At 42.7% G+C, this 13,434-nt stretch overlaps 2 protein-coding genes across 7 annotated transcripts in view; one reads left to right on the top strand and one right to left on the bottom strand.

The window, feature by feature from the left end:
* Nucleotides 1–2,711: 2,711 nt before the first annotated feature.
* On the bottom strand, nt 2,712–11,256 carry GTF2H5 (general transcription factor IIH subunit 5). Of its 5 annotated transcripts, none has more exons than XM_053592779.1 (3): nt 11,208–11,256; nt 9,818–9,890; nt 2,712–3,149 (listed from the first exon to the last, which is right to left on the bottom strand). In XM_053592779.1, the coding sequence occupies exons 2-3, from the start codon at nt 9,850–9,852 to the stop codon at nt 2,969–2,971; spliced, it is 216 nt and encodes a 71-aa protein (XP_053448754.1). In that variant the 5' UTR covers nt 9,853–9,890; nt 11,208–11,256; the 3' UTR covers nt 2,712–2,968. The 5 variants fall into 5 exon arrangements, with proteins under 5 accessions (XP_053448754.1, XP_053448758.1, XP_053448757.1 ...); XM_053592783.1 differs by having other exon boundaries at nt 11,201–11,223; XM_053592782.1 differs by lacking the exon at nt 11,208–11,256 and adding an exon at nt 11,144–11,165.
* A 92-nt stretch (nt 11,257–11,348) lies between these two features.
* The window catches only part of SERAC1 (serine active site containing 1), a 45,962-nt gene continuing 43,876 nt past the window's right edge, over nt 11,349–13,434 (top strand). Inside the window, exon 1 of one of the 2 annotated variants that reach the window (XM_053592775.1) lies at nt 11,349–11,463. The gene's annotated coding sequence lies outside the window, so the exon portion shown is untranslated. The remainder of the gene's footprint in view (nt 11,464–13,434) is intronic. The other variant, XM_053592777.1, reaches the window with a different exon arrangement.

The following is a 13,434-nucleotide window of genomic DNA, read 5'->3' as shown; positions in this document are numbered from 1 at the left end:
CAGCTACTTGAGAGGCTGAGGCAAGAGGATTGCTTGAAGCCAAGAGTTTGAAGTCGCTATGTTCTATGAAGACATCATGGCACTCTACCCAGGGCACCGAGTAAAAAATCCCGTGACAGCAGAAAGATTTATGTGTGCATGCACTGAAATTTATTTCATTATGTCCTACATCTGAGGCAACTCAATGTCTTAACCATTGAAGATGGGCATTCCTGTTTGCACAGTTGAGGACGCAGAGGCATACAGAAATTCATTGTCATGTCCAAGATCCCAGAACTAGTACACTGGGATCCAACACTTAGACTCAAGCAGTGTGGATCTAGTCAGTGCTCTGACCACTTGCCTAGCTTGAGAACAGTGCTCCAAAAAAGCTCATGCAATAATCTCATCAATAGAACTTTCAGTGTTCTTTGCTGCAAATGAAATAGAGCTATGTACATTTAAGATTATTTTTGCAAATGGCATTTCTCCTTGAAAATATACTGTTTCTGTTAAGTTTATTGATAGAACGATTCATTATTCTTTTAGCTTTTTATTCCCAGTTTCTTTTCTAAGTTTAATGTGTTTATTTGCCAACTTCTGAAGAAAAAGCATAATTATGATCAAATCACCTCTGTAATAGCTAACATTGAGAGAAATGAAATCAATAATTGTGAATACTACCTATAATGTCTATCAGAAATAAAGGACAGTAGTCTTTGTTGTCCATCATCAGTAATTTTCAGTTACTGTTCACCAAAACTAATTTCTCATCATACCTTTTCTATCAACTGTGATGTGCATAAATGAGTCCTAGAATTTTAAAATCATCACACTAAATTTCACAGTTGGAGTATAAAGAATTTTTGACGTGATACAGTATTTTTAAATGACAGGCATGATGACTTAATGCCCATAATCCTAGTGTTTAAGGACAGGAGTTTGAGACCAGCCTGGGCAACATAGTGAGACCCTGTCTCTAAGAAAAACATTTTTTTTTAAAAAAGTTGGGCATGTGGGCGGCGCCTGTGGCTCAGCAGGTAGGGCGCTGGCCCCATATGCCAAGGTGGCGGGTTCAAACCCAGCCCCGGCCAAACTGCAACAAAAAAATAGCCGGGCATTGTGGCGGGTGCCTGTAGTCCCAGCTACTCGGGAGGCTGAGGCAAGAGAATCGCCTAAGCCCAGGAGTTGGAGGTTGCTGTGAGCTGTGTGACGCCATGGCACTCTACCAAGGGCAATAAAGTGAGACTCTGTCTCTACAAAAAAAAAAGAAAAAAAAAAAAGTTGGACATGGTGGCACATGCCCTGTAGTACTAGCTACTTGAAAGGATGAGGTATAACGACCACTTGAACCCAGAAGTTTTGAGGCTGTGAATTATGACTGTACTACTGCACCCCAGTCTGGGTGACAGGGCAAAACCCTATCTTAAAATACTGCCCAAAACCTTATCAAGTGTTAACTCTAAACATCACAATTTTAGTGCATAGGTATCTCTTAACTGGTCAGCTACCTTCCATAAATTAAAATATGACTCTTTTATGCAATTAGGGAACTTTAAGTTAATATTACATAATATGCATATCTAGGACTTGAGTAAAAATAAAATTTTAAAAAATTTCTCCAGTGCCAAGCAGCCACTGTTTATGATTCTGGACATCTGAAGTATGCCAGATTCCAAGTAATAAAGGCCAGATAAAATGTCACTTGGGTATTTCCTGTTCATTTTTAGTTGGGCAAATAAGGTGACAAACGCTGAGGCAGACTAAAAATTAACATAGCCCCGTCTGAAATACAAGAGGCAACTAAAAGTAGTTGGGAATCCTGAAGAAACATCTTTTATTTAACATGTTTTAGCAGCAGAGGTGCCAGTAACTCATCCAAATTGTTTACACTGCTATGCAGGAACAAATTGTGTGGACTGAGTTAGGAAGAATCATGATAAATACACCTAACTGTGGAAATGTTCAGATTCAGTCATGTATCAGTAAGTGAAAATGGTACATAGTGTGTTGAGTAAACATACCGTAAGGAAGCAGGTAAACACGGTTTGGTAAGATTCCACATAGTATCACGAAGTTCTTTTCTCTTTGAAAAGTCCCCTCACAGGAACCCATGCCAATGACATTATCTTCAGGAGGGGACCCAAGACACCAGTGTTATTGTTTCTACCTCCGATCAATTGTAAAGTATAGGCAATGGTTTTTAATCTAATATGTTGCTTCCAGCAAGGCTGACTTTGCTTCCATCTATTCCTATCTTTCTTTCTTAAGTTTAATAGGGATTGTCATAGGGAAAAGGCACAAAACTGATTTCTTCATAATGTCACGAACAAGATTAAAACAAGGAAAAACTAAAGATGTAAAGCAGCACACATGCCTTTCCCATTTGGTTGTTTCTAACCCTCTGCACTTTAAAAACACCATATTAAAAATGTGAGAGAATGCAAACTGCAATCTACATGTAGCAACAGGAAGTTACATCTTCACCAACAGAGCTGGCTGGTATGCAGATATCTGTGACACAAATATTACCGAAGTTCCTACCCTGGCATATTCATCTACCCAGGGAATTTATGAAGTTTCTAATGAAATAAAACAACCACATCCACACTACAAAACCCCACAGACATTAACAGGAACAGCAAAATAAAGACCTACATTACAGTGGTAATTTATAAACACTCCATTATAGTCTTAAAGTATTAAATTGGTATTAAAAAGGCTGAAAAATATTGACATTTATATTTTAATAAGGGATAACAAGCCATATTACAGCCAACTGTTAAAGTTTTCTTTCTTTCTTTTTTCTAAATTCTAGGGTACAACAAAATCAGCTCAGGAGGCATTTTTCTTGACAAATGAGCCTTAGTCTTTCCCATAGGAGACTCCTGAGCAATCCTCTAAGTCTAATCAGTCACAATAAGATACCAAGTGGTGAGTTTTTCACATTTGCTGCTTATAATTCCTAAGTGGTCAGTATCTAATATTTTCACTTCTGGGTAAGAGAAAATGCATTTTGGTCCATTAATTCACCCACTCGCTCCTGGAGGACATTAACCAACTCTGCTATTACAAAGACGTGAGTGTCATCAATGTCTTGAATTATGAACTTCTTCCCCAGGGCATTGGACTCATCCAAGTACAACAGAAACTGCTTCATGGCGGGGTCACTGTAGAGATAAACACAAGATTATAAGATACCTTGTTATCAAATCACACCACAGAGACTTGACCAAGTAGAATTTTTAGAATGATTTTTAAAGTTCTGAATTGTTAACTTAAAACCTCATTTCCTCTCCACAAGTGTCAAGGCTTCATTTTAGAACTGTTAGTGCAACTTTAAGAGAAAGAGGCCAATGGTAAGATTCGTAAAGAGTTATGTCACTGATAATTGAAACAAAAAAATATTCAAAGTGTTGAAGTTAGTAGGGCCTAGAATCACAGCTTTCTTTTTTTTTTGTAGAGACAGGGTCTCACTTTTATGGCCCTCGGTAGAGTGCCGTGGCCTCACACAGCTCACAGCAACCTCCAACTCATGGGCTTAAGCGATTCTCTTGCCTCAGCCTCCCGAGTAGCTGGGACTACAGGCGCCCGCCACAACGTCCGGCTATTTTTTGGTTGCAGTTTGGCCGGGGCCGGGTTTGAACCCGTCACCCTCGGTATATGGGGCTGGCGCCTTACCGACTGAGCCACAGGCGCCGCCCGAATCACAGCTTTCTTAACTGATTTAAAAAATGAAATTTCCTTACTTACCCATGACCATTACATTTAAGAAATCAATAGCTGTTTAACATCTTGCCAGTGACAAATTAATTTATAAAACCAGTTAAGCAGTCACTTTGATAAGGTGGGATGTACAGCCAGAAAGGTCAGATCTGGATTCAACATCAGCTTCATCACTTACTTGTGTGACCTTGAATATGTACTTAATCTCCTAGAGCCTCTGTTCCCAACTATAAAAGTGAGCCTACACGATAGAATTGTTATGGAAATTAAAGGAAATAAATGTCAAGGACTGTGTTTGGCTCAATTGTAGTAGGTACCTCAATTCTTTTTTCCTTCCTTACTTGTGAACCCTATTAGTCTGGACTACTATTCAGAATCTTTGAAGGAAATCCTAACAAAAAAGCTTTGAGAATACCAAGCTTAAAGAAGAGATTCAAATACAATTTTATTTATGTGTGGTTTTAGTTTGGAATGAACAGGGTAGCTATAAGGGAAAGGATACAATTTCAGGGTGGGCAGCATAGATTTACAGCCAATGTCTCTCTCACAAAACCCCTAAATCATGACAAGGACTTCAGAGGTAAGCTGCCAAACAGGCAAACCTTCAGGAAAGACTTCGTTGTTTGAAGATGAGGGAGAGGAGGGGGAGGATTAATGGACAGTCTAATCCCAATGGCTGGGATTCGTATGGGCGTATGTATGGAAGAGAAGGGAGAATTTCTGGAAGGGGCAATGAGGAGCAAGGTAGATACCTATCCCATTCATGGCCCATTCTACCAGAAGTATTAGAGGAAAAAAGTCACCAGTTGATAAGGTTTGTAGGAGCAGCACTGTGCTCAGGAGAAAGCCAAATTTATCATAGAAGAAGGGAAAAAGGGTAGGTGGAAGGTAAAGGAGTGGTCAAAGTGGCTGAGGATACAGGGGCTGCTGCTGCTATCTCACTATGTTCCGGAAGGTGAGGTGGAAGGACGGGGGGCCAGGTGGGTGGCAGAAGGGCAATGGGCAGGAGATGGAATTTTAAAAAGCAGATGAACTGAGCTGTAGATAACAAGAGTCCATAAGACATGGGATGACTTAGGAGTCTGTGGTGTCTTAGGTCACTGACACAGATGAAAGGCAGGGATAGAGGATATAATGAAAAGGAGAATCTCAAGGCAAACAGCAACATGAGATCAATCAGAATGGTACAACAGCCAGTGATGGAAGATAAACAGGGTCTTTGCTTTTTTTTTTGTTGAGACAGGGTCCCACCCTGTGCCCCTAAGCAGAGTGCAGTGGGCGTGGTAGCTCACCCCAACCTCAGACTCGGGCTGCGGGGACCCCGCTGCCTCAGCCTCCGGAAGCCGCCCAGCTGGGTTTTTTAATTTTTTTAGGAGTCGGGGTCTCACTCTCGCTCAGACGAGTCTCGAACTCCTGAGCTCGAGCAATTCTCTCTCCTCAGCCTCCCACAGTGCTGGGATTACAGGCGTGAGCCACCGCACCCAGCAAACAGGGTCTTTTAGGAACAGAGAAAGTATAATGGCCACAGACTTAAGCAGATAAAGAAAATGTTAAAATTCACATTTTCAGCAATTCCCTAATTTTGAAATTTAAACTAAAAAAATTTTTTGTAGAACAGTACACACTTATACATTGAGAAATTTCATTGAGGTAAACAATTTGTCAATTACTAAGAAAGAACAAAAGGAGAAATAAAAAATTAAAGTGCTTAAAGAGGAATTCTACAAGGAACTTGGGGGTGATGAAACAGGTTTAACAGGATACTTCCTAGAAAATATTACAGAAAAGACAATGAAGAGGCCCAGAGGACAAGGAAACCAAAATTATAGCTTCTCTAACTCAACTGTTTCCCTGACGTTTTCCTTGCCTATACAAATAAAGCAGGGGAAGAAAAGAACAATTTAAGAGTGGACAGCTGTGATGGGCATGGGGGAGCACTCCTTCTTTGTAGGAGAAGGTATTTTCTCTTCTCCCTAAAAATGAGGGACAAGGACTCACCTGGTGACCTGGGTACTCAATGCCCCCTCCAGATCCCATAAGAACCTCAATATATTCTCTAAAAATCACATACTCAGAGGTTTCTTAGGATGATATATTTACACAGTAAGACAAACAATTGTTTTCTGTTGGCACTTTAAAACAAACTTGAGGACAAAGAGGACATAATAAAATTGCGGTTCATATGTGACGGATCATCTTGTTATTGTCTGAGCTCAGTGCATTCACAGAGGACACCATCTACTCTCAGTAACTGGCAGCTACCAAGAGGTATGAAAGGTAGCAAGGGTGAGCGGTGCCTGTGGCTCAGTGAGTAGAGCGCCGGCCCCATATACAGAGGGTGGTGGGTTCAAACCCAGCCCCGGCCAAACTGCAACAACAACAAAAAAAATAGCCGGGCGTTGTGGCGGGCGCCTGTAGTCCCAGCTGCTCGGGAGGCTGAGGCAAGAGAATCGCGTAAGCCCAGGAGTTAGAGGTTGCTGTGAGCCGTGTGACGCCACGGCACTCTACCCGAGGGCAGTACAGTGAGACTCTGTCTCTACAAAAAAAAAAAAAAAGAAAAAAAAAAAGGTAGCAAGGGTTAAGTGGTTATGAAAACTGGTTATCTCTAAGTGGAATAAATTTACATCATTTCAATGAAATACAAGCTAAACCACCGAAACCAAGCACTCTGTGGGGCTCAAATTTGTGATGCATCACCACACCAGTACTCTCAGAAGTTATGCCGTTTGCACATTATCTTCACTATTTCGGCCATCTTTTCAAACATCTCCACTGCAAATGGCTTAATGTTTTTTCTCAAAGTGCCTTTAAATCAAGCTTAACATCATCGGACACAAAATTAAAAGTTGGATGTGTTAGGCGGGGTGCGATGGCTTAAAAAGTTTGATGTATTGGGTTTCCCTTTTTCCTCAAATAATTTTTTTTTTTTTATTGAGACAGAGTCTCACTTTGTCACCCTCCGTAGACTGCCATAGAGTCACAGCTCACGGCAACCTCAAACACTTGGGCTTAAGCGATTCTCTTGCCTCAGCCTCCCAAGTGGCTGGGACTACAGGCGCCTGCCACAACGCCTGGCTACTTTTTGGTTGCAGTTGTCAATTGTTTAGCAGGCCCAGGCTGGTCTTGAACCTGCCAGGCTCAGTGTATGTCGCTGGCGCCCTACTCACTGAGCTTCGGGCGCCAAGTCTTTCCTCGAATAAATTAAACTGGCCATATAAACAATACTTTTGTATTCTACTCCCCGCCCTCAAATATGTGTTGTTCATCTTGAACACTTATGGTATTCTCCATACTTATGCAAGTGCTGCTAACTGACAACTGAGATGGTTCAGAAGAATGACGGGTTAGTAAGACATTGAAATAACTCTTTAATAGCAATTACCTTGAATTTTTTTTTCATGAGAGACACAGTCTCACTTTGTCACCCTCAGCAGAGTGCTGTGGCGTCACAGTTCACAGCAACTTCCAGTTCTTGGGCTTAGGTGATTCTCTTGCCTCAGCCTCCTGAGTAGCTGGGACTACAGGCGCCTGCCACAACGCCCAGCTATTTTTTTGTTGCAGTTTGGCTGGGGCCAGGTTTGAACCTGCCACCCTCGGTATATGGGGCTGGTGCCCTACTCACTGAGCCACATGCACTATCTACCTTGAATTTTTAAAGAATGGAAATAAGTCAATTTGAGAATGAATTCTCAAGCATGTACTATAAATGTACATAATCTGTAATGATTCAAAAAGACTATATTTAAAAAAGAAAGTTTAAGGGACATTTTGTTGTGAAACATGGAGGGCCTGGAATAGTCTTGTCTGAATGAAAACAGGGCTATTCCATTTTACTTTAAGGGTGGCAAGACAAAAGGAATCTAACAAACCAAGTGCTCAGACACCGTTTTGGGTACCTGGGAAACTTCAGTGAACACGGCCATACTAAAAAGATTAAGATTTATTTATAAATGCTCTGAAGAATAGAAAAATAACTAGACTTGTTTTGTCTCAGTTCTTCTTACTTGCTTCTCAAACCCATAAATATTAGACAGGGTCTAATAATACACTTTCTCCAGATTCTTTTCCATTGTGCTATAAACTGGTTGGAATTTGCACCTCTGCTACAAATCTTCCTTGCTGAAGCACTTGCCAAACCAACTGTAGTAATTGTAACTAACACCAGAGGTCTGCTCCAGCACTTGGACTTGGACACAAATGTAAGTTGGGCATATGCTGCTTGCTTTGGTAACTGGTGTGGTTGGCTCAATTTGGGAAAATGCTTGGTGTGAGCCTGGCAGTTCATGGTGGATCCCAACAAAGAAAAGTTTTAATCAAGCTTGTTTTGACGTGAAAATGCAAATTTATGAGCATAAACATTTTTCATTTAGATGTTGATTTTGATATGGGATCAGAATTTTATTATTATTTATTTTATTATATGCAAGTGTTTTTGTTTTTCAATACACTGATGCTGGGCCTATATGGCCACTGCCATAGTAATTGAGTTTAAACATGTCATGAAGTTAAGCCAATCTAAGACACGAGTCTTATTAAAACACTCCATCCTTCAACTATGCCGTATTAGTTTGAGAAATATTTCGATGGTTGCCTGGGTGGAATACATAGAACAGCACTACATAAGCTATTATATGTTACCCTGTACTGTGATGGGACTGGAACGTAAAGACAGAATTACTGGGCTAGTGGACGCAGTTTTAGGAAATGCTTGAGTGGAGTGCTTCTAAATCCCAGACCTACCAAATTCTATACTCCAGGACACCTAAATGCTTCATACAATCTGTGCATGTTCTGAGGTAATTACCAGACTCACGCTAATACCATGTTAATAACAATCTTTTCCTTGGCATTGAATATAGTATGAGAGAAACTAAAGGACTTTATCACTTATCAATCATCCCAATATGTGTACCTGATTGGGAAGGATAATAACAGCGCTAGCCATATCCTTTACGAATCTATGTTATTTCTTAGGCCTAAGTCCGTGTTTTTTTGGTTTTTTTTTTTTTTTTTTTTTTGAGACAGTCTCACTTTGTGAGACTGTAGAGTGCCATGGCGTCACAGCAACCTCAAATTCCTCAGCTTAAGCTATTCTCTTGCCTTAGCCTCCCAAGTAGCTGGGACTACAGGTGCCTGTCACAATGCCCAGCTATTTTTTTTTCTTCTTTTTTTACTGTTGTTGTTGTCGTCGTTTAGCAGGCCCGGGCCGGGTTCGAACCCACCATCCCCGGTGCATGTGGCCAGCACCCTAACCACTGGGATACAGGCACCAAGCCAGGCCTAAGTCTTTTTAATGTGGCTACTAACAAATTTAAGACTACCTGTATGTGAATCACGTTATATTTCTATTGGATAGTGCTTCTCTAAATGTTGGAAGTCTCATAAGGTTTGGTCTTGCTGCTCTCTCCTAGCCTTGCCATCAGAGTAAACAATACCATTATATAACCCTGCAATGGCTCATATTAGGAGTAAAGAAATGTATTTTCAGACAACAAGAGTGTCCATAGGGCAAGATAAGAAAGAATTACTGATGGGGTAATAAGCAAACAGAGACTGAGCAAGACTGATCAGCAGCTCAGATTTTAAAACTGGCTGATTACTAAGCCCTACATGTTGGATTACTTTGAAAAACAACTCTGCCCATTACAGTTTCCAGTTTCTCCTTTGGAATGTGTGTGTGTGAAGGAGTTCAGGAAACCTTCCTCGACTGGCTCCCTTGTTTTTCTTTCTCTTTGTAAAAGCCTACAGTTCATACTGGTGAAGACATAAGCAAGTTCCTGAACTCTTGCAGGCCCTAAAATTCCAGTTAAATCATGATGGTTTGAGAATACAAGCATTGTTCCTCTAAAGAGGACTAATCTAATAAATATACTGCCTCTGATCATAATGCCAATTACATCAATAAAGAGACTGAAATCTGTACTAGGAAGAAACTTAGCAATAGAATCTATCACATTTGTTAAATAAGAACACTGAAGTTGACAAAACCGAAAGACTTGCTTTCATGCATGTCTTCAAAACAAAACAATGGATGGGATTTTAGAAAAGGTATACATGTAAATCAAGATTCGATACATAAATTAAAAACTCTGAAAGAATCAAAACTACTAACCATTCTATAAGCACTCCTTTCAAGACGTTGACCATCTTTTCCCAGTCAGAAGGTGCAGATGACCTCAAGAATGCTAATAAAAAGGATAAGATGACATACAATTCAAAAACATAAACTTCAATATACCTCGGAGATTTACCTCTGAAATGAGGCAAATATTAAATGTCAAGGTTAAAGAGGTTGGGCGTGGTAGCTCACGCCTGTAGTCCCAGCGCTGTGGGAGGCCGAGGCGGGTGGATTGCCTGAGCTCAGAGGTTCAAAACCCATATGAGCAGCAGTGAGCCAGAGTAAGACCCGTCTCTACCAACAACATCAAAAACAGCCAGCACCGCAGGAGAAAGAAGAAAATCAACAAAAAAGGAGTACTTCAAACAAAGATGAACAAGCACGCTGAAATTAAAAATAAAAAAAATTAAAAAAAAAAAGGTTAAAGAGGTCTATGATAGACAAAACATTAAAAATAGACATTCTTGGCGGCACCTGAGGCTCAGTGAGTAGGGCGCCGGCCCCATATACCGAGGGTGGTGGGTTCGAACTTGGCCCCGCCAAACTGCAACAAAAAGCCGGGCGTTGTGGCCGGCGCCTGTGGTCCCAGCTACTCGGGAGGTTGAGGCAAGAGAATCCCCAAAGCCCAAGAGCTGGAGGTTGCTGTGAGCTGTGATGGCACAGCACTCTACGGAGGACGACAAAGTGAGACTGTCTCTAAAAAGAAAAACAAAAACAAATATTCTAATCTCTTAACAAAATTAAAATGAATCTAGTTGGAATAAATAGTAAATAATGAAAAAAATCTTACTTGCAAACAAATCCTACCTACAATTAATACTGACGAGAACAAGCAGCATTAACTCCACAACGGTGTCCCCAACCCAGGTGTAAAACACACTCATTATTCAAAGGCTTTCTTTTCCCATTCAGGGGAATTATACAAGCCTAATTCCCGGGAGGCAGGCATCACAGCACCGTAGTTCTGAAAGGGGCCACAAAAATTACAAACCAAGGCCAACCACCTCATTGCACAAAGGAAGAAACCGGTTGAAGAGATTACGCCATAGCTCCTGGTCAAGAAAAAAAAAAAAGGACGAGCTAGACCTCCTGAACTTCTGTCCCTTCGCTAACGAACCTCGTCCCCGAGGCTCTACGCTCGAAGGAAACTACCGCGTCCGCCAACTTAATCCTTTCACTTCCAAACCTGGGCGCCGGGCGCGCCGCCCCCACAGAAACCCAAGACTGAGCTGCCCGTCCCGGCCAGGAAAGGTGCGGGACACTGCTTCGTAACCCAGCACCCGGAGGATAGGCTTCTAGCATTGTCTTCTCCTAGCTTGCCTCCAGACCCCACCGTCCTCCCTGCACGCCACTTTCCACAATCACTGCCACGCTCACCACACACCTCCGCCTACTGCCCAGCTGCGCCTCGCCGTCGCCGACAGAGTGCGCCTGCGCCGATACGTCATCGCGCCCGGGACGCGCTCATGGGAGGAGCGTGCGGGGGAGGTGGGCGTGGGCCGGGCAGAGGAGGCGGGGTCACGTGCTGACCGCAGCTGGGTGGAGGGCGCGGGTGGGAGCTGTGGAGATTGGGGGGGATACCCCGGCTGAGGGGGGCCCGAGTGAGCGGTTGGGGGCCGGCCCAGCCTGCGAGCTGACAGGTAGGAAGGGGAGGCTGGGCTCGTGGGGGCGGATGAAGGTGTCGCGCAGCTGGGCGCGGCGGGCAGTGGAGGGGGGACCGGGCACTGCCGGGGCGCCCCAATGAGGGCGCGCGGCCCCCAATCGACCCTCTGACCCTCGGCGGGGCGTGAGGGCCTCACTCTGGTCCTCGCGAGCCTGACTCTTCTTTCCCCGTCAGCCCCTGCGGAGAGCACCCACCGGTTCATCCCCCTGGAAAGAGAATGCCAAGGAGTAGGAAACAGCCGCAGTCGAACCTGCGCCTTCCAGACCACCGCTTCTTGCTCTCTCTGACCAGGGAGGTGGAATAGATTGAATGCTCATAGATCTCTAAACCCAGCAACGGTCATTTTAAAGCGAAAAATCCCAGGAGGTTTTGAAATTAATCTCTTTTCCCAATTCTGATCTGTGATTTAATAGAGCACACAGTAGTTATTGGAACTAGTTGAGATATGAGGTTCTTGATTTCTGTTCCTTAGGTTTAATTGTACTTCTCTAATTAAGCTCATGCTGCTTTATTATCTCGTGCGTTCAAGTGCTCTCTTCGGAACCCTGCTCTTCCATTTATTTACATCTTTAGATCCCTCATGTCTTGCCCAACTGGTGGAAATATTGTTGCACTCTCTTTTTTACAAATTGTCTCCATACTTGTTCCCAGTTATCCTTTTTTCTCTTTTATCCATTCATTCTCACTCTGTCGCCCAGGCTAGAGCGCAGTGGCGTCAGCCCATCTTAGAGCAACCTCAAACTCGTAGTTTGAAGTGAACGTCCTGCTTCAGCCTCCGGAATAGCTAGAACTACTGGCGCCCCACCACGTCTGGCTAATTTTTGTATTCTTAGTAGAAACGGGGTCTTGCTTTTGCTCAGGCTGGTCTCCAACTCTTGAGCTCAAGGGATCCTCGCCCTTGAAGTCTGGTCTTCTAAAAACCTTTAGTTTTCAGTGTTGTTATGAATAGTATTTTTTATTATTAAAATTCCTAGTGAATTACTATGTGTATATAGAAGCATTTGTTATTCAGAGATCTTCCTGAAGGCCATTTCTGACACCCCCTAACCAAAATAACCTTTCCTGTCAGTCATTCCTTATCACATCACCATCTGGTACCTTCTACCAGGTTTTAGTAACTCTATGCCCCCATAAAATTTGTTACTTGTTCACCATTGTAACCTCAAGTGTCTAGAGTAGTGTCTGGTACATTCCAGGTACACGACAATGTTTGGTGAATAAATGGTTTTAAATCTGGGTAATTTGGAGAAACAGGGAAAAAAGCAGGTTTTGAAGCGAAGATGAGAGGTAAATCTGTTCAATTTGAGAGGTGGTGTTCAGCTTACTCAGAAGGTCTTTCATGCACAAGCAACATGTGGAGCTCAAAAGTGACATTCAATGTGAAGACCCGATGAGATGGTCAAGGAGGAGAACACAGGCAAGAAGAAAAAGAAAGGACACTTTGGGTCAGGGCACCTGCGGCTCGGGTCTGTAATCCTAGCACTCTGGGTGGCCAAGAAGGGCAGATTGCTTGAGCTCAGACATTTGAGACTAGTTTGAGCAAGAGTGAGACCCCGTCCCTCCTCAAAGTAGAAAAACTACCTGGGCATTGTGGTGGGTACCTGTAGTCTCAGCTATTTGGGAAACTGAGGCATGAGGATCACTTGAACCCAAAGAGTTTGAGGTTGCTGTGAGCTATTTAGACTCCATAGCACTCTATCCTGGGGAACACAGTGAGACTGTCCCCCCCCCTCCAAAAAAAATCAAACTAAAGCTGTATAGTCTTTTAGGAAGAACACTATACTGCTCTAATGGAACACATAAAAGAAGACCCAAGTTAATGGTGAGATGTATCATGTTCATGGATGAGAAGACTCAAAATCTAAAAGATGTGAGTTTTCTCCAGGTCTACAAATTCAATGCAATGCAGATTAAAATCATTATATGGTTTTATGGAACTAGACGTGCT

This window comes from Nycticebus coucang, chromosome 5 (assembly GCF_027406575.1).
Source record: "Nycticebus coucang isolate mNycCou1 chromosome 5, mNycCou1.pri, whole genome shotgun sequence".
NCBI lineage: Eukaryota > Metazoa > Chordata > Mammalia > Primates > Lorisidae > Nycticebus > Nycticebus coucang.
This window is presented reverse-complemented; position numbering and strand designations above follow the sequence as displayed.